General features: G+C 38.9%; 1 protein-coding gene across 1 annotated transcript; it reads left to right on the forward strand.

The window, feature by feature from the left end:
* Positions 1-300: 300 nt before the first annotated feature.
* LOC112222352 (scavenger receptor cysteine-rich type 1 protein M130) lies at positions 301-17,208 on the forward strand. Its single transcript, XM_024385143.1, has 18 exons — positions 301-374; positions 5,213-5,524; positions 5,944-6,063; positions 6,678-6,884; positions 8,255-8,470; positions 8,775-9,089; positions 9,560-9,865; positions 10,095-10,388; positions 10,598-10,924; positions 11,044-11,358; positions 11,796-12,095; positions 12,795-13,070; positions 13,207-13,509; positions 13,803-13,937; positions 14,562-14,675; positions 15,447-15,611; positions 15,860-16,083; positions 16,336-17,208. The coding sequence occupies exons 1-17, from the start codon at positions 317-319 to the stop codon at positions 16,033-16,035; spliced, it is 3,939 nt and encodes a 1,312-aa protein (XP_024240911.1). The 5' UTR covers positions 301-316; the 3' UTR covers positions 16,036-16,083; positions 16,336-17,208.
* Positions 17,209-19,416: the final 2,208 nt, after the last annotated feature.

Genomic DNA, 19,416 nt, shown 5'->3' on the forward strand with positions numbered 1-19,416 from the left:
ATCTAATTGTGGATGACTACTTTTTGTCAATATGCAAGGCCTCTTCATTTACAATGGACACCTACAGTAAAATGTAACTTTATTTGTCAATTGAAAATTATTCTGTAAAATATAATATAGCTTTATCAAAGTGTGTAATTTCTTGAACTCAGAATACAGTAATGTAATAAATAGTGGGATTATTGGAGCTACATTGTATGGCGTTTTCTAGGTGTGGTGAAAAAGATGACCTGTATTTATAGTTTAAGGAAATGCAACCCTTCCTTATAAACCAAGGTAGTTTTCTCTGCCTCATTTTTTCTGTTCTGTTGTGACTATGTGGTTCCTCCTACTGCTCTGGTATGCATCATCCCCACACCTGTCCTCCACTCAAGGCAAGTAGAAACTTTGATTAATAATGGAAGTCAATAGGATAGGAAATGTACTTTATTTAAGGGATATGTAGCCTTCTTGGAGTGCGTTATAGATAATATAACTGAAACAATTTCCCTCCGTGCATTTACAGTTCCGGACAAATATATTGATACCCTTGCACCTTTCTTAAACAATTTCCTATTTCCTCTAAATTCAGTTGAAATTGAAAAAAACATTGATGCTGAATGTTCAACATTGCAGAACAATTTTAGTTGTTTTAAAACTTAAGTTAAGTTTTTTTTTTTTATTAATTGAGAAAACAAATACTTGGTTGTATGGCCATGATAACTACTGACAAACACTACTTGTAGCCATCAATGAACTTGCTGCACCGATCTGCTGGAACTTTGGCCCACTCTTCAGCTGCAAACTGCTCCAATTCTGCAATATTTGAGGGGTGCATTCCACCAACTGCTTTTTTCAGAACAGGGATTCAGATCTGGACTCAATGCTGGCCACTCTAGAACAGCGTTTATTTTATAACCATTCTTGGGTGCTTTATGATGTGTGCTTGGGGTCATTGTCCTGCTGGAAGACCCACAACCTTTGACGGAGACCCAGTTTTTGGACACTGTGTTAAACATTGGACTCCAAAACACCTTGATAATCTGCAGATTTCAAGATGCCTTGCCCCCGGTACCAGAAGCAGCAAAGCAACCACACAGCATTATCAAACCTCCTCCATGTTTGATTGTAAGGGAGGGTGTTGTTTTCTTGGAATGCTCCATGAAGTTGGTTTACATAGGAACACCCCAATTCTGAAAGAGACACAAGAAACCCCAACTGAATTCACATTAACAAGCCTTAATTTTATGTGGACAGATGAAACCAAATCAGAGCTCTTTGGCAATACAAATCAGCTCTATGTTTACTGACGACCAAATGAAGAATACAAAAAAAAGAACACCCTCCCGACAAGCAAACATGGAGGAGGTTTGATAAGGCTGTGGGGCTGCTTTTCTGCCCCTGGTACTGGGGACCTTGAATGTGTGCAAGACCTCATGAAATCTACAGACTATCAAGGTGTTTTGAAATCAAATGTTCATCACAGTGTCCAAAAACTGGGTCTCCATACAAGGCTGTGGGTCTTCCAGCAGGACAATGACACCAAACACACATCAAAACGCACCCAGGAAGGGTTCAAGAAGAAACAGTTCAAGAAGAAACGCTGGACTGTTCTGGAGTGGCCAATGTGTTAAGTTCAGGGCCTCGTTTCCCCTTAGCATTTGTAGTGTTAAGATCATCGTTAGAATCTTCTTACGATGTATTTTTAGTAGCCGAGGTGTTTCCCAAAGCCTTCGTTAGTAGCATGGTTCTTAAAAACCTTTACACATCTACTAGTGCTCCAGACCATTCGTAGAGCGGCCAGGGGGCATCGTTAGATGCTTTTTTTGCCCTTCTGCATCACTTTATTTACAGAAGATCTCCGCTAAACATAGAATCCAGATGTTTATGCTGTCTGTGTGACTGTGACTGCCGATAATTTCAGAACAAAGTTGACTACAATTACAAAGTTGACTACAATTACAAAGTTGACTACAATTACAAAGTTGACTACAATTACAAAGTTGACTACAATTACAAAGTTGCCAAAGTATTTGCAATTGTTACAAATAAGTGAAGAATAAAATTATGCTTCAAATGAAAAATCGAGAGGACGGCATTAAAAGATACGTAGGCTATATGGGCTAATATAGGCTAGTTCAATCATATTGAAATACATGTAATGTTCAATCAATTGAGTTATATTTTGCGACTAGGCTACTGTCTGAAATGTTTCACCTCAATGTGTTTCATGATGTGCGACAACATGTGTTTCATGATGTGCCTAGTCTGTGATTTAGTGCATTATTATTGGTTAAACATAATAAGCCTCCTCAATAGCCTATTTGCAGCCTTAGGTGGTAATATCTCTCTAGGGTCATTTTCACTGCTTTTCAACCTCATTTTCAATACCTCCAGTACATCACTAGGTTCTACAGACAGTGAGTGTACAAAACATTAAGAACCCCTTCCTAATTTTCAGTTGCAGCCCTTTTTGCTCTCAGAATAGCCTCAATTCGTCGGGGCATGGGGCTCTACAAGGTGTCAAAAGCGTTCCACAGGGATGCTGGCCCACGTTGACTCCATTGCTTTCCACAGTTGTATCAAGTTGGCTGGATGTTGTTTGGATGGTGGGGCATTCTTGATACACACGGCGGGAAAAACCCAGCAGCGTTGCAGTTCTTGACACAATGTCAACTTATTTTAGAAAAATAAATTGAATTATTTAAGAAATGTGCAAGGGTGACAATATATTTAGCCATAGCTGAATTATTTCTATAAGATGTTAACACTGGAAGTAAATTGTCCAACAATACATACAATATCCCTTCATAGACCTACCATGTATTTGTTAATTATAGATCATACAGATGTGTCTGCATTAGGCCTTGTTGTAAATGAGTAAATCAATTATTTTGTATGATTTTTAAATGTATGTTATTAATAATTATACAATTATTGTCCTGGATTTTGGTTGAAAAGCTTATTTTTTTGTTGTTGTCTAATCTTAACCTGTTCTGGATGCTTTTAACAAGCAATCAAACAAGCAATTTTGTCTTTTGAAGAGTAATAATACCAAATACCTACTGCAGAGCCAAACTGCAGAGCCAAACAGAGTATATTCCTCTATCATATCAGATTATGAACATTGTACCATATTTCTACCACATTCAGAAATTGGGGCTAACATTTTTTGGTTAAATAGCTAGTAAATTAAGATTTCCCATTTACAGTAACCTAATAGCAGACCTGGGTTCAAATATCTCAATGACTTTAAAATACATTTCAAAGTAAGTATTCAGATATTTATTCTAAGAGACAAGTAGTTGAATATTGGAATTAACTTTGGAAATAGACTTGGAAAGCATTGGCATACAAAGACACTGACTCAAATATATTCCTAACCATTTAACCTAGGTTTTTGAAAATAGTATATTGAAATAAGTATTTGAAAACACTTTAAAATATTATTACAAAATATCTTCAAATACTTCCAATAGAAGTAGTTGATTTGGGCCTCATTATTAAAACATACTCAAATACACAGAAAATGAGTATTTAAATAAAAGATCATCTACAGTGCCTCGGCCCCCTTGAACTTTGCGACCTTTTGCCACATTTCAGGCTTCAAACATAAAGATATAAAACTGTATTTTTTTGTGAAGAATCAACAACAAGTGGGACACAATCATGAAGTGGAACAACATTTATTGGATATTTCAAACTTTTTTAACAAATCAAAAACTGAAAAATTGGGCGTGCAAAATTATTCAGCCCCTTTACTTTCAGTGCAGCAAACTCTCTCCAGAAGTTCAGTGAGGATCTCAGAATGATCCAATGTTGACCTAAATGACTAATGATGATAAATACAATCCACCTGTGTGTAATCAAGTCTCCGTATAAATGCACCTGCACTGTGATAGTCTCAGAGGTCCGTTAAAAGCGCAGAGAGCATCATGAAGAACAAGGAACACATCAGGTAGGTCCGAGATACTGTTGTGAAGAAGTTTAAAGCCGGATTTGTATACAAAAAGATTTCCCAAGCTTTAAACATCCCAAGGAGCCCTGTGCAAGCGATAATATTGAAATGGAAGGAGTATCAGACCACTGCAAATCTACCAAGACCTGGCCGTCCCTCTAAACTTTCAGCTCATACAAGGAGAAGACTGATCAGAGATGCAGCCAAGAGGCCCATGATCACTCTGGATGAACTGCAGAGATCTACAGCTGAGGTGGGAGACTCTGTCCATAGGACAACAATCAGTCGTATATTGCACAAATCTGGCCTTTATGGAAGAGTGGCAAGAAGAAAGCCATTTCTTAAAGATATCCATAAAAAGTGTCATTTAAAGTTTGCCACAAGCCACCTGGGAGACACACCAAACATGTGGAAGAAGGTGCTCTGGTCAGATGAAACCAAAATTGAACTTTTTGGCAACAATGCAAAACGTTATGTTTGGCGTAAAAGCAACACAGCTCATCACCCTGAACACACCATCCCCACTGTCAAACATGGTGGTGGCAGCATCATGGTTTGGGCCTGCTTTTCTTCAGCAGGGACAGGGAAGATGGTTAAAATTGATGGGAAGATGGATGGAGCCAAATACAGGACCATTCTGGAAGAAAACCTGATGGAGTCTGCAAAAGACCTGAGACTGGGATGGAGATTTGTCTTCCAACAAGACAATGATCCAAAACATAAAGCAACATCTACAATGGAATGGTTCAAAAATAAACATATCCAGGTGTTAGAATGGCCAAGTCAAAGTCCAGACCTGAATCCAATCGAGAATCTGTGGAAAGAACTGAAAACTGCTGTTCACAAATGCTCTCCATCCAACCTCACTGAGCTCGAGCTGTTTTGCAAGGAGGAATGGGAAAAAATGTCAGTCTCTCGATGTGCAAAACTGATAGAGACATACCCCAAGCGACTTACAGCTGTAATCGCAGCAAAAGGTGGCGCTACAAAGTATTAACTTAAGGGGGCTGAATAATTTTGCACGCCCAATTTTTCAGTTTTTGATTTGTTAAAAAAGTTTGAAATATCCAATAAATGTCGTTCCACTTCATGATTGTGTCCCACTTGTTGTTGATTCTTCACAAAAAAATTCAGTTTTATATCTTTATGTTTGAAGCCTGAAATGTGGCAAAAGGTCGCAAAGTTCAAGGGGGCCGAATACTTTCGCTTGGCACTGTAAACGTGTATTGAAACCATAGGTCTGGTTGTTAGTATAATATCTATTTTACTGTGCAGTGGAAGACAGGTTGATCCTGCAGGGTGGGGATGGTCCATGTGAGGGCTATGTTGAAGTCTTCCATGATGGGAAATGGGGTATTGTTGGTGACCAGAAATGGCAGCTGAATAATGAGAAGGTCATCTGCAAGAGCATCGGCTGTGGGACATCCATAAGCTCTAAAGACCTTCTGTTGAAGAAGGTTAGGTCTACCACATGGATGAACGAGGTGGAGTGCAATGGAAATGAGAAGTATCTATGGGACTGCATGTTTCCTGGGTGGAACAGAAGCTCTAATACCAAAGATACAGTCAAAAAAATCACATGTTCGGGTAAGTGTTCTTTTAAGTTCTTTACATATTCTGTTGTGTATTGGTAACTCTATCAGGTTGGATATTTTACTACATTGACAGACATTCTTTCTTCCCCTTTCCTCCACCTATCTTGTTGTTCTTCGACTGTTTGGTAATTTACTTATGTTAATTGTTGGCTAATACTGACACCTCAATATTTTCTGTGTCACAAGGCCGATGCCTATATGGTATACCAAATACCGATATTAAAAAAGTTGTGCTACTAACTTTGATATTTAGCAAAATAACTTTTTACAGCATTGTCTCGAATATTGAAAATATTGATTTTATCTTGTGTTGTATTTGCATTATTTAATTCCATAAGTTAAACACAAAATTATGCATTTGAATTACATTTTGAGCCTCACAAGTCATTTTTTAATTTTTTTTATCACCAGATAAGATTCAGCTTGAGCTTGAGAGTTTGCCTGGGGTTAGATGTGCTGGAACTCTCAGGTACAAAAAAATGTTAATGGGGAAGGTCAAAGAAACGGGCTACTTTTGTAATCCGAAATGGGGTAAGAGCTTGTTGTCTTGTTAACTTCATTTCACTTCATTTCTGATGGTAGCAATACATACTATACTTTTTAGTTTTAGTTTTTTATCGCATGGGTGAAATATTCATTCATCGTTTTTAGGCTGATTTGATTTTGTGTTATTATAAATTACTTTAAAATTTGGGACCCATGACATTTTTTGTTAATATACAATCTAATTATACTTTATGTCATTGTGATAACAATTAACTTTCATTAGAACTTACTTTATATGCTTAATTAGGTTGTGCAAGCAATCACTATCCACATTTTGTTTTAGGTAGTGAATAGCAAAACTACAAATGTGTCAATTATCCAGGATGTTTCATTTGAAGATATTTCTTCTTTATTTTATAAAAATGTTTTTCAAGAAGTATGGCTAGACTGTGTGAGCAGTGAAAACAATAGGCAAAATTGTATTGTATTTTTGGGGGGTTAGGTGCATTTGCATAATTGTAGAAAATGTGTTTTAAATTGTCAAAACCAATTCCGGGGAGATACCCAGGACCCTCATCTACTGTTCATCTTCCCCAATATCTACAGCACAATTTCACCCTTGGGTCGTAACACATGTCTGTTCTTTACCTCTGGCTCAGATAAAAAGCAGGCTGATATTGTGTGTGAACATCTCAAATGTGGCCAATCTAAAGGTCTCCCACCAGCCAGAATGTTCTCACAAATTGAGAATCCTGTGGTCCTCAAACCTACACATTGCAGCAACACAGAGCATCAGAAACATATCTGGCAATGTATAACCAGTCCTAAAGTGGTATGTACAGAACCTGTCTCCGTGATTTGCTCAGGCAAGTATTTCATATTCACCTCACCACATTCACTGCTAACAGTCATTGATCTTACAACCACTATCTTCTAATCTCAATTGTTTCATATAATTCTTACACTGTATATGTGATGCATTAAGGTGCTTTAGTGTCTAACTGTTTGCAGATTTCACCCTTCACTTTTGGGGTTACATTCATAGGGTTTTGCAGTTCTATGCCCACTGAGTAGTTAAAGTTAGTGAGAGGTCTTAGTGGAACAACCTGGTCTCACAGCATTTTGTATTATTCTGTACGTAAAATCCGTGACACTCCGTTTAGTCTGATATCATACGTTTCGTACGGTATGTATTAATTTTTGGATATCCATCACCCATTTCGTATGATATGTTACGAATGACAATTTGTATTATATGGTACGAATTTACCAAACGCATGATATGTTACGAATTGTAGCTAGGTGGCTAACGTCCAGTCGAAGCTCACATCAACTACAAGACTATGGTGCTTGCCTACAGAGCAGCAAGGGGAACTGCCCCCTACCTTTAGGCTATGCTCCAAGCTTACACCCCAACCCTAGCTCTTCGTTTTGCCACCTCTGCTGTCCTGAACCAACACTTGCACTTGATTCCCCTCCACCCCCTTAATTTCTAGCTTTGACTCTGATAACTACTTTATTGAGGAAAAGTGTACTTACTGTTGTTGGCAATTTATTCTTCAATAACACAAACTCCAAAGCAAATGAGGGGGAGAAAAATAGGTTTATTTGAGAAGGACAAATCAATATGTCATGCTGGGAGGTAGATGGTCAATCTCCCCTGTCCTGAGCTTTTCTCCACCCAACAAAGGAACAGGATGCCATTTATAACCCTCCACCCTAGTCTGGGGTTGACCAATGAGATGTCCTTGCATGACAATTGGCCAATGGCCAAATACCAAGTATCCTGCCCCAGACTCAATGTACAGACTCAATGTACAGAATGTAGCACACGTGGCTCTCAGGACTGACAGCACAACAGATTCTAAACAGATGTTGAACTGAAAACCAACTCCTATTGATCGTTAATCCCAGTCCTCTCGTCCTCCGCATTGTGCATTTATCTTCAAAATATCCTTATACTGTGACTGTGATATGTGGTTGTCCTAGATACCTAGATATCTGAAGATGAATGCACTAACTGATTGTAAGTCACTCTGGATAAGAGCATCTGCTAAATGAGTCAAATGTCAATGTATCAAAGTTCCGATATCTGCCTGTGCACTATGATCACCTTCTGATAAGACTAATTTAACAACATATATTGTCTATGTCAACTCATTTTATAAAAGTGGAACGTTTACTGTTACCTTTGTAAGTGTAATTACAATTTTTTTTTATGATTTATGTCCAACAGATCATCACAACTTTCGTTTACAAGGTGGAAGCAATGTCTGTTCTGGACAGTTGGAAGTGGAAGAGGATGAAGGTGTTTGGAAACCTGTATGCCAAAGCCAATACAAGCTGAACAAATCAAGAGATGATCTCTGCTCACACATGCGGTGTGGCAAAAGTCACAGTCAGGAAAACATGGTCTGTGACAGTTCCAAAAACATCTCACTGGATTGTACAGGTAAAGCTCTCTAAAGGGGTCAAATTTTCATTCTTTGAGACAGCGCTACAGTGTCTGCAAAAATTTGCAAAAATCTGCAAAAATTTGCAAAAATCACAAATGTTCTAAGGTTTTGAATCACAAGCAAAGCTTTAAATAGGCAATCTTAAAAAGGGAAAAGGCTATCAGAGTTCAACTTATTTAGTGTATGTATTTAATTTATTTGATGACCAACTGCTGCATGTTTCTGTTTGTTGTGCATGGGGGAAAAATAAAATAATATCTTTCTAGAAGTTTTTGAGAATTATTGTTCAATGTGTTTCAGACAAAATCAACATATCCCTGTTGAAAGATGACCAAAGCCAGAATGTCAATCATTGTTTTGGGTCAGTACACTTCAACCACTCTGGCACCCTGGAGGCTGTGTGTTCTACTAATTGGGATGAGAAGGATGGACGAGTCGTGTGCCGAGAGTTGGGTTGTGGAGAGGTTGTGTTAGTCGGCTCTGGGAGTAAACTCCAGAAAGATGGAAAGCATGACCTAGTAGATTGCAAAGACTCTGAGGCTTCACTGTGGCACTGTCTGGCCATGCACAATAAGAACCCAACCTCATGCAGGAAAGCCAGTGTCCTCTGCTCAGGTACTATACATTACACAACAATGAAAACATGAGAGCAGTAGGATTGTTTTCAACATTGTTTATAGAATTACAACAACATGAAAAATATGTGGAAAACTATTACCACTATTTTGTTCATTTCAAATGCTATATCTAAAGAAGTAGAATTTTGGTTTCTAATCTTCAAAAGGCAATTGCACATCTGAGCTATCTTAGTAGCAGGTGCATGGTAACAGCCGAATAAGATGAGAAAAGGACGCACACTGCTCTTGCTAGTATCACTGCTCTTTATTCAGCTTGACGTATCGGCCTCAAGGCCCTCTAGGAGCAGTGATACTAGCAAGAGCAGTGTGCTGCCTTTATCTTCTTTCTCATTGGTTTATCATTTTCTAATTTTCACATTTTTGTAATGTGCTAAATTGTAGGTTTGTTAATACTTGGAATAATATAAACCGTTTTTCATACTCTTTTCCCCTGACATTGTTCCCCAGGTAGTGTGAAAGTGCGTTTGTCAGATGGCCCTGGGAGGTGTGCTGGAAGAGTAGAGATTCAGCATGAAGGAGTGTGGAAGAGCGTCCGTGAAAGCAACTGGAAGGAGGAAAACTCCAAAGTGATTTGCAATCAAATGATTTGTGGTGATGCTTTGGCTAATACTGATTCCTTCATTCAAGGAACAAGTCAAGTATTGAGCAATGAGGTGATCTGTACTAGTAACTCTAAATCTATCTCTAACTGTATCAAGTCAACCAAGAAACAGCCACAACAACAGGATACAAACAAGATGTTAATCTGCCAAGGTATCTGTTTTTTTCCTTTTTGTGCATAATAAACTTTACAGTTTATTAATGGCAAGTTTGTTTTAATCATAGGTACACTTTTACCCAAATATAACTATTTTCTGCTTTGATGCTGCAGTTGAATATGGTTTGTTTAGGATCACATGTGTTTTACTGATTGGTGGAACTTTTCCCCTGCCTCTCTTCTGATTGGTGGAACTTTTCCCCTGCCTCTCTTCTGATTGTTTAGAGCATGCAGTGGTGTTTCTGACAGGGGACTGCTCTGGCAAGGTGGGCATAGAGCAAGCTGGGAAGACTTACTGGCTGTCTGGGTCTAACGCCACTTTTGATCGTCAAACTGCCATGGTGGTGTGTCAACAGATGGACTGTGGGGATGCTACCTCATTTACCTTTGAATCCAGTAGTGGAACCACTGATTTGTGGAAATACTCTTACAACTGCCTGGAAGGGAAAAAATCCCTTTTTGACTGTGAGCGGAGTAAGCATCTGTCAAACCACAGTATAGTCTCTGTCGTCTGCTCAGGTACACAGCATTCTATTGACAAAAACATTTGACATCCCATTCCATCCCATTCCTCTCTCTCTCTCTCTTTATTTACAATGGTTGATTCTTTTATTTTTCAAAGGAGAATAACTGTATATGATGATAAAAGGTGATGGTAATCATTCGATAATAATACTAATAGTAGGTCTACATGGTGTTCCTCCTTATCTCGGGCTTTGCCCTGAAAGGTAGTAAAACAGTACGCCTGAAAGTTGACACTAAAGACGAGGGAAAATGCTGGGGAAAGGTGGAGGTGTGCCTCGACGGAGCGTGTGGAGGTGTTTGTGAGGATGCCTGGACGGATAAGAAGTCCGACATGTTGTGTAAAGACTTGGATTGTGGATCAGCCATCTATCCTCTGTCCTTCCTGAGAAAATCACAATCAGCTTTAAACAAAATCACCATCAGCAGTGTGCACAGAACCCAGCAGACAACTAACATCAGTCAGTGCAACATGGTCAAAAACGTTGACCAGTCTTACTGTAAGGACAAGCCAGCCTATGTTGTTTGTTCAGGTAATATCATGTAACAGTCCCTGTTTTCCATTAAATCCATATTTTTGTCATTTTATTCTCACAGTATTTTGCTAATGCAAGATTGTTTAAAAAAAATTGATGTCATTATTCCAATGCAGGAAGTGTCAAGGCCAGGCTAATGGAGCATAGAGACAGATGCTCGGGTAACGTACAGGTGTTCTACCAAGGAAATTGGAGCCCTGTCTGTAAGACTGCCCTAAACAACAAAGATGTCCAAAACACTATATGCCGAGAGCAGGGTTGTGGACATGGTGTCAAACCTCTCTCGTTCTTTGGCCCTTCATCTGCAAACAGTGGGGCTGTTGTGTCAGGCCTCACCTGTAGTGCAAACAGCAATTCTTCGGCAGAGTGCACAGTTACAGTTGCTAAGACCAACAACCAACAATGTGCCCTCGGTGGTCTCCAATGCTCTGGTATTTTGTTTGTTTCTATGTTTTCAACACCGGAGTCAAAATAAGAGAATATATTGTAGAAAGTTTACAATAATAGCTATACTTTTTAAAACTATTTACAATCTCCATATGAAAGTCATTATGTACACTAACTAGTTTGTCTTTTGTAAAAAGTATAGTTTGGGGCCCTTGCATTCTTAAAACTGTATTTGCCTGAGGGTTTCCTCACTTATCTTTGCAGTTTAGTCATTTAGCAGATACACTTATGCAGAGCAATTTGGATCAAGTATCTTGCTCAAGGGCAAATCCACAGATTTTTCAACTAGTCAGGTCTAGGATTTGAACCAGGAACCTTTCGGTTACTGGCCCAATGCTCTTAACTGCTAGGCTACCTGCTGCACATGCTTTGCTGTGTTTAACTTAGCCCAACCTTCACTGTGCCTTGTGTTATTTCACAGAATGGAGGAGAATGATGTTGAAGCTAGGGAACGGGACTTGTGAAGGGTACGTGTTTGTGTACAGTGAAGCAGACAGTCGGGCTGTCAGCAGCGATGGTTGGACTGAGACAGAGAGCAAGGTTTTGTGCAAAGACTTGGGCTGTGGAGCCTACATAAAACATACTGCTAAGGAAAAGGCAGATTATCATGATCTCTTGTGGGGGAAGAAGTACAGCTGTAAAGGGGAGACAATCAGCATCTGGGACTGTGAACTAAACGACAGGCCCTCTCTAAACCAGTCGATCTACTTACAGTGCCAAGGTAAGATACTGATCAAATAATTGTACAAGACAAATAATTCCAAATACTCTCACTGATAATGGTGTGATTTTTGCCTCTGCATATCTTTATTCCAAAATGACAACATTAGTCACTGTAGAAACATATACACAATGAGCCTTAGGCCCCACGTGACATCCTATATCTATGAACACAGGGGCGATGTCCCAAATATCTCCCCTTCATTCCAAAGCGTGCACTTGTTCACTCCCCTTCACTGATTTGAAAGGAAAATAATAACTTCCAACTTGAAGTAGGGAGATATTATTGGGACGTACCTAATATATTCCTGAATGTACTGTATATTTAAGCAATAAGGCCCGAAGGGGGGGCGGTATATGGCCAATATACCACAGCTAAGGGCTGTTCTTAGGCACGACGCATCGAGGAGTGCCTGTACAAAACCCTTAGCCGTGGTATACTGGCCATATACCACAAACCCCTGAGGTGCCTTATTGCTATTATAAACTGGTTACCAACTTGATTAGAGCAGCAAAAATACATGTTTTGTCATAGTATGGTCTGATATACCACGGCTGTCAGCCAATCAGCATTCAGGGCTTGAACCACCCAGTTTATAATACCATATAAATGTTGTGGTATTTAAGTTGCCGAGATTAGTGATGTTACTGCTGAAGGACTGAGGCGCCTATATGTTCTTACACCTATGTTTCCCCATAGATGATCTCACAGCAAGCCTGGGAGAAACAGGTGACTGCTCTGGGAAGGTGCTGTTAAATAACTTGCCAGTGTGTTATGATAACTGGAGTGAGAGTCACTCCAAAATAGTATGTCAAGAGCAGCAGTGTAGCAACAGCATCTCATTCGAAGAAATCGACAAAGGAAGTCGAGGTGATGCACATTTCGTCAGCTGCATTGGCTCGGAGTCCTATCTCGGACAGTGCAAAACAAGAAGAGGAAGGTGTGGTAGAGGATTGGTTTCTGTGTCCTGTGCAGGTAAGAGTTCAATATTAACTTTGAAGACGTGTAGATGACAAGCGATAACTAATGGTGTCATTAATGCAGTAGTGATGTTTCCATAACAGAGGTTAGCAGTGCAGTACATTGTGTAGCTTTATCATTTATTTTTCAGGTGGTGTGAAATTCAATTCAACTCAGAAATGTGGAGGGAACATTAAGGTATTTTATCGAGGCACCTGGGAGTCGGTATGTCTACCGAATATGTTCTCACAAGAAGGTCGATTACTTTGCAAAGAGCTAGGATGTGGCATTCCTCAAAGACTCCGACCGGATCAGATTGAACAGTCAGAAGAGAAAAAAGACGGAAAAATAATACCAGAGACATCTCTCAAATGTTCCAATGAGAATCGCAATTTACAGCACTGCGTCATCAAGAAGAATGAATGTAAAAGACCTGGTGTAATCTACTGTGAAGGTACTGCAATGACCACACCACCATTAGTTGTTCAAAGTGCTAATTTCCAATGTTTCAGGTTGTAAGTAGCTATAGTGCGATGTAGGAGGTAACCTTGTTGTCAGATATGTTGCTGACTGTGGGGCTCTATCTAGCTATAGAAGGGCAAAATATTTCTCTCATTTTTCAGAATTGCTTTTGCCATCTTAGTAAAACTCAAAACACTCTTTCTCTAAAATCTTCAATGGACAAAATGTGTACAGTCTATGTCTTAAATTATAATATTTCTCCCCAATCACGTAATATGATTTCAGATTATCCAATCAAAGTGCCCATTCCCCCGATCCCCATCAACAAGTATGTTGGTCTTTCCCTTGGACTGTTGTCTCTGGTCATGGTCGTTGCCCTCTGTTTCTTCATGCGAAGACGATTTGTAACCAGGTTCAAGTGTAAGTGCAATTTCAACAGCTGATAATAATACTGTAGCGATTTACCAACTAAAGCCACTTACAGTAAAATAGCCAAGTTGAAGGACACCTTTGTAATAATTTGTGTATCTGTATAGTTCTGTCACAATTAGGAAATTATCCCAAAGTGGTATAGTTCCTAACCATAGATATAAGACTCATCGTTGTATCTTTGCCATTATAGCGTCTGTGGCGGCATGGGCAGCGCCATTGAGGCTATCTCAATTTTAAAGTATTCAATTTTCTTCTTCTTCATTGGCTGATTGCTCCCAATTTATAGGAATCCCCACCCAGTTGACTACTTTAAAATGGTGGAAGCCCTCAACGGCAATGTCCATGCTAAAATAGGGTATATTCTTGATGAGTCCTCTATCTATCTCTATGTCCTAAACACATTTCAAATGCATTTGTACAATTGAGCCACCACTAGAGGGCATTCAGTGAGCACTTTGACAACATGGTCTAAACTAGAAACAACAACACATTGAATCAAATGTTATGGAATATGTGAAAACAACAACTTGAATGCATTTAAATTTATGTTCTTAATATGTATGCTTTGGAGAGACTGAAAATGTTTTAATTAGTGTAATATTCTGGATCCAGCGAGATTCTCAACGAGAAAAGTGTCTGCTTTTGAGAGTGGAGACTATGAGGACGTGGAAACCAACGGAAGTGAACTATTTGGACCAATGGAAATGAGAGATTTGAAAAGCCACGGTGAGTCCATATATATATATATATATATATATATATATATATATATATATATATATATAATATCAACAAAACATTATATAGCATATAAATTCAGTGTTTAGTGTAGCAGAGAGAGAACCTTGTCGAATGACAGATATACAGTGTATTCGGAAAGTATTCAGACCCCTTGACTTCTTCACATTTTGTTACGTTACAGCCTTATTCTAAAAAAATCCTCAAATCCTCATCTACGCACAATAACACATAATGACAAAGCGAAAACAGGTTTTTAGAAATGTTTGCAACATTATTCAACTTAAAAAATAGAAATACCTTTATTTACATAAGTATTCAGACCCTTTGCTATGAGACACAAAATGGAGCTCAGGTGCATCCTGTTTCCACTGATCATCCTTGAGGTGTTTCTACAACCTGTGGTAAATTCAATTGATTGGACATGATTTGGAAAGACACACACCCGTATATATAAGGGCCCACAGTTGACAGTGCATGTCAGAGCAAAAACCAAACCATGAGGTCGATGCAATTGTCTGTAGAGCTCTGAGACAGGATTGTGTTGAGGCACAGATCTGGGGAAGGGTACCAAAACATTTCTGCAGCATTGATGGTCCCCAAGAACACTGTGGCCTTCATTATTCTTAAATGGAATACGTTTAGAACCACCAAGACTCTTCCTAGAGCTGGCCGCCCGGCCAAACTGAGCAATCGGGGGAGAAGGGCCTTGGTCAGGGAGTTGAACAAGACAAAAACTTTGTATCTCCGTTCCTACAGAATCAGAGAGTGGCGGAGACAAAGAGAATGGCCGGCGAAGTACTGCGTCTTCCCTGTCTTATGATGACATTGCTAAGGAGGAGAATGTCCCAGCTCAACCAGCATCCAGTGGAGAAGATGGAACCAGTAGCCCAGGCCCAGGTGCTGGACCTTCTGCTACCCATGGTAATATATAGGTCCAGCTCAGTTACATACATGCATACATGAATGTGTTGTGTCTTTGGTCCTGTGTGGCTCCGTCGGTAGAGAATGGTGCTTACAACACTGAGGGTCTTGGGATTGTTTCCCACTGAGGTCACACATATGAAAAATGTATGCATGCATGACTACAAGTCGCTTTGGATACAAAGTGGCTGCTAAATAGCTTAGATTATACTATTTTAATGTGTTGCTCTGTACCACATTTTTTACAGAACATGCTACCTACGAGGTGGAGGAAGATCAACAGGAGAGCTACGATGATGTGGTGTCAATGATCACACCAACTGAGACCAGAGAGGAGATTGCAGAGGTCCATGAGAGACCCAAGCCCAAATGCCTGGCGATCCATGATGACGAGGATTACCTGGAGCCTGATGGTCAGAAGTGAGCAACGTGGAGGCTTGACATGATCTGTTGTCTAACAGAACTATGAGAGGTGATTATGGTGTTTTGATGATATGGTTTATATTGACACTATGCATCATTGAATGATATACATAATTGTTTCTATTTTATGAAGGAATTAGCCAGTAATTTGTCATTTTAATCATGTCATGTAAAATTACTACTGTTTGGTTGATTGAATTTGACAAAATAGCAAAAACACACATTACCACATCAAATGTCATCTGGAGGGTATTAAATAACCCAGAGTGTCTCTCATTTTGATTGTCTCATTGGTCTACAGGATCCCAAAGTTGGAGGGGAAAAGCTGCCTGCATAAAAACAAACCTCACATTCCTTCATATAATATCGGTATTTCTTTTTTATATTTAAAGATACAATTATTCAAATTTCTTGACTTTTTTTTGTCTTAACATTTGATATTGCTTCAAAAAAAAACAACTGTTTTTGATTAGTTTGTTGTGCCATGGCCTGTAAAACAGAACGGATTGACACGGAATCAATAGTGTCTGTCTCACCACAACACATGTATTCATAAAACATGATCTTGAAATGTGATGTTTCCTTCCATGAAGACCTGCAAAATGAACTGCTTTTAGTGAATGCATCAAAGCTCATAGCCAACAGCTGTTTTTCAATATTTTTTATTGTACTTTTTAAAAAATTACTACTTTTACCATTTATAAACGTAACATTTTAAACATTTTGTATTTTTAATTGCAGTAGCGATTTTTGTTTTTATTCTGATCTTCAACTTAATTTTTATGATCTTACATCAATAATAATATTATTCTTCCTTTAGAAGTTGTTTAATGTTAAGGATTATAATGTATGGAGGTAGTAGTTAAGAGCTTGTTTGTCTTTTGTTTAAAACATGTCTGTTTAGTGTTTTGGTTTTTTATCTATGAAATCATGTTTGGGATTTGGTGACTGGAATTAAAGAATAGTATCAATAGGTGGAAAAAAATGAATATCCAGTGTAAAGTTAAAATCAGTCGACTTAAACTTTAAAAATTAAGACATTTGAGATGATGATGAGATAAAATATAAAATATATAATTAAGAATACTGGCCCTCATTATGTGATTAAAGTGTCTGATTGTTTTATTATGTAATTCACTTTTGACAAAAATGAAAATGCACTGCTATAATAACATATACTGTGATGTCAGTGTTGTGTTGTTTTGTAATGAGATCCAATTATTGGCTTTATTGATCCTGTCGTGTTTATACAACATTTCACATGAAATTATTCAAATGATGGTAATTATATAGTATATGGTTTTTCCTACATATTTTCAAGGTTTACAGTGCTCCAAAAACTATTACAGTTTAGAGAAGTGAAAACAGTGAAGGGACATGCACATACTGTAGGTAAGAGTTGACAATACTGTGAAAAAGGACAATAGATTAACCTTAGTTAGACTGTAATATTATCTACTGTAAACAGGACTGACTGGAAACAGAATCAGGTGTTCAAGACATAGGAGATTGCTTTGGTGTTGTGTATTAAATTGTATGTTTTTGAACAGCTATAGTTTGATACACAGCATAAAAAGCCATTTACCATCACATCACATTCTCTCAGGCAAACAAAAATGATTCTGTGACACACAGCCTGTTACACCTACAAAAAAATATTCCCATGACCAGCTGTGGTGTTTCTTATGAAAATACTGATATATGTTGTCCCTTTACGGCAGACACATGCAGTACAACAGCATCCCGTAACCCGTAACCCTTTCAGAGCATTACATGCGCTATCAGGAGTTGTTCGGTGCCCATTGAGGTCCCAGGACTGAGGATATACCCAGCGGGATTCATTTTTAAATGGTGATTCTAGTGTTATGTGTAAACATCACACACAGCCTCCCACTCTAGCAGGGGGCTCTTGTAAAGGTAGGGATGCATGATTAAAAAAAGATGCAGGGAGATCCTGGTTCGATCCCAGGCTGTGCCGCAGCCGGCAGCGACCGGAAGACCCACGAGGCGGCGTACAATTGGCCCAGTGTCGTCCGGGTTTGGGGAGGGTTTGGCCAGCCGTGATGTCCTTGTGTCATCGCGCTCTAGCGGCTCCTGTGGTGGCCCGGGTGCATGCACGCTGACACGGTCGTCAGGTGTACAGTGTTTCATTCAACACATTGATGCGGCTGGCTTCCAAGTCAAATCAAGAAGCAGTGCAGCTTGGCGAGGTTGTGTTTCCGAGGATGAACTGCTCTCTCCCGAGTCCGTATGGGAGTTGTAGCGATGGAACAAGACTGTAACTATCAATTGGATATCACGAAAAGGGGGGGGGGGAGGTTGCATATAAACAGAAATAGAACAGAGTACATACCAATATCTAAACGAGGGGATAACATTTTCATTCTGGGCTTGCTTTTTGTCACTTCAGAGCATCCATAGTGCACACTTGGAATTAATTTGACAGCAATCTCTGCAGCCTCTGTATTTTGGTACGGATTTCAATTTGACTTAGCTTTTTTGATTGCATAAAGCATGCGTTTAAAGATAATGACAGTGTATGGCGTTACGTTATGTGGTTTGTCTAACAGCACTGAGGCTGCAGTCATGACAAAATGGTTCATGGTTTATCACTACCTCGTTCATAGTAAATAGATCTTCTGAGGGCTTGAACAGCAACAGTGTGTTTTACCATTTACAATCTGAAATTAAATAATACGAGTTACTGAAGTTAATTGAATATTTAAACTTATGGATAAAAAAATGTTAAAACGATTCATTTTATTGCATTTAATTATACTGCAATTAATATATAAATTAAAAGGCAATTAACTAAGACCCTGCAGTTTGTGGAAGTAACTGCTGAAATGTCAACCAGCTAACCTCTTCCACTAGATATTCAAAACAACAGCTCTGACATCACTAGCCTGCCGTGGCCGGTTGCTGTAATTTTCATAGACAGCTTTGTTGGCCTTGGACAAAGTAGGTGGAGCAAACTGCTGTGAAATGTTTCTTTATCTCATCACAGGTGCCTTTTGATTGGTGTAATGGGGAGGCTGGTGGCTGTGCAACCTGGTGTCAGAGCATTTCGTATTATTCTATACGCAAATCGAGACACTCCATTTAGTATATGTTACTTTTCGTATGGTATGTATTCATTTGTGGATGTCCAGCACCCATTTTGTATGATATGTTACGAATTACAATTCGTATTATATGTTACAAATTGAAAAAACGTACAATATGTTACGAGTTTTTACAAGAATCATGCATCTAGCTAGGTGGTTAACATTAGCTAGGCTAGGGGTTAGGGTTAGGGGTTAAGATTAGGGTTAAATTTAGGAGTTAGGTTAAAGGGTTTAGGTTAGGGTTATGGGAAGGGTTAGCTAAAAGGATGTACCAT

Source organism: Oncorhynchus tshawytscha, linkage group LG22, assembly GCF_018296145.1.
Source record: "Oncorhynchus tshawytscha isolate Ot180627B linkage group LG22, Otsh_v2.0, whole genome shotgun sequence".
NCBI lineage: Eukaryota > Metazoa > Chordata > Actinopteri > Salmoniformes > Salmonidae > Oncorhynchus > Oncorhynchus tshawytscha.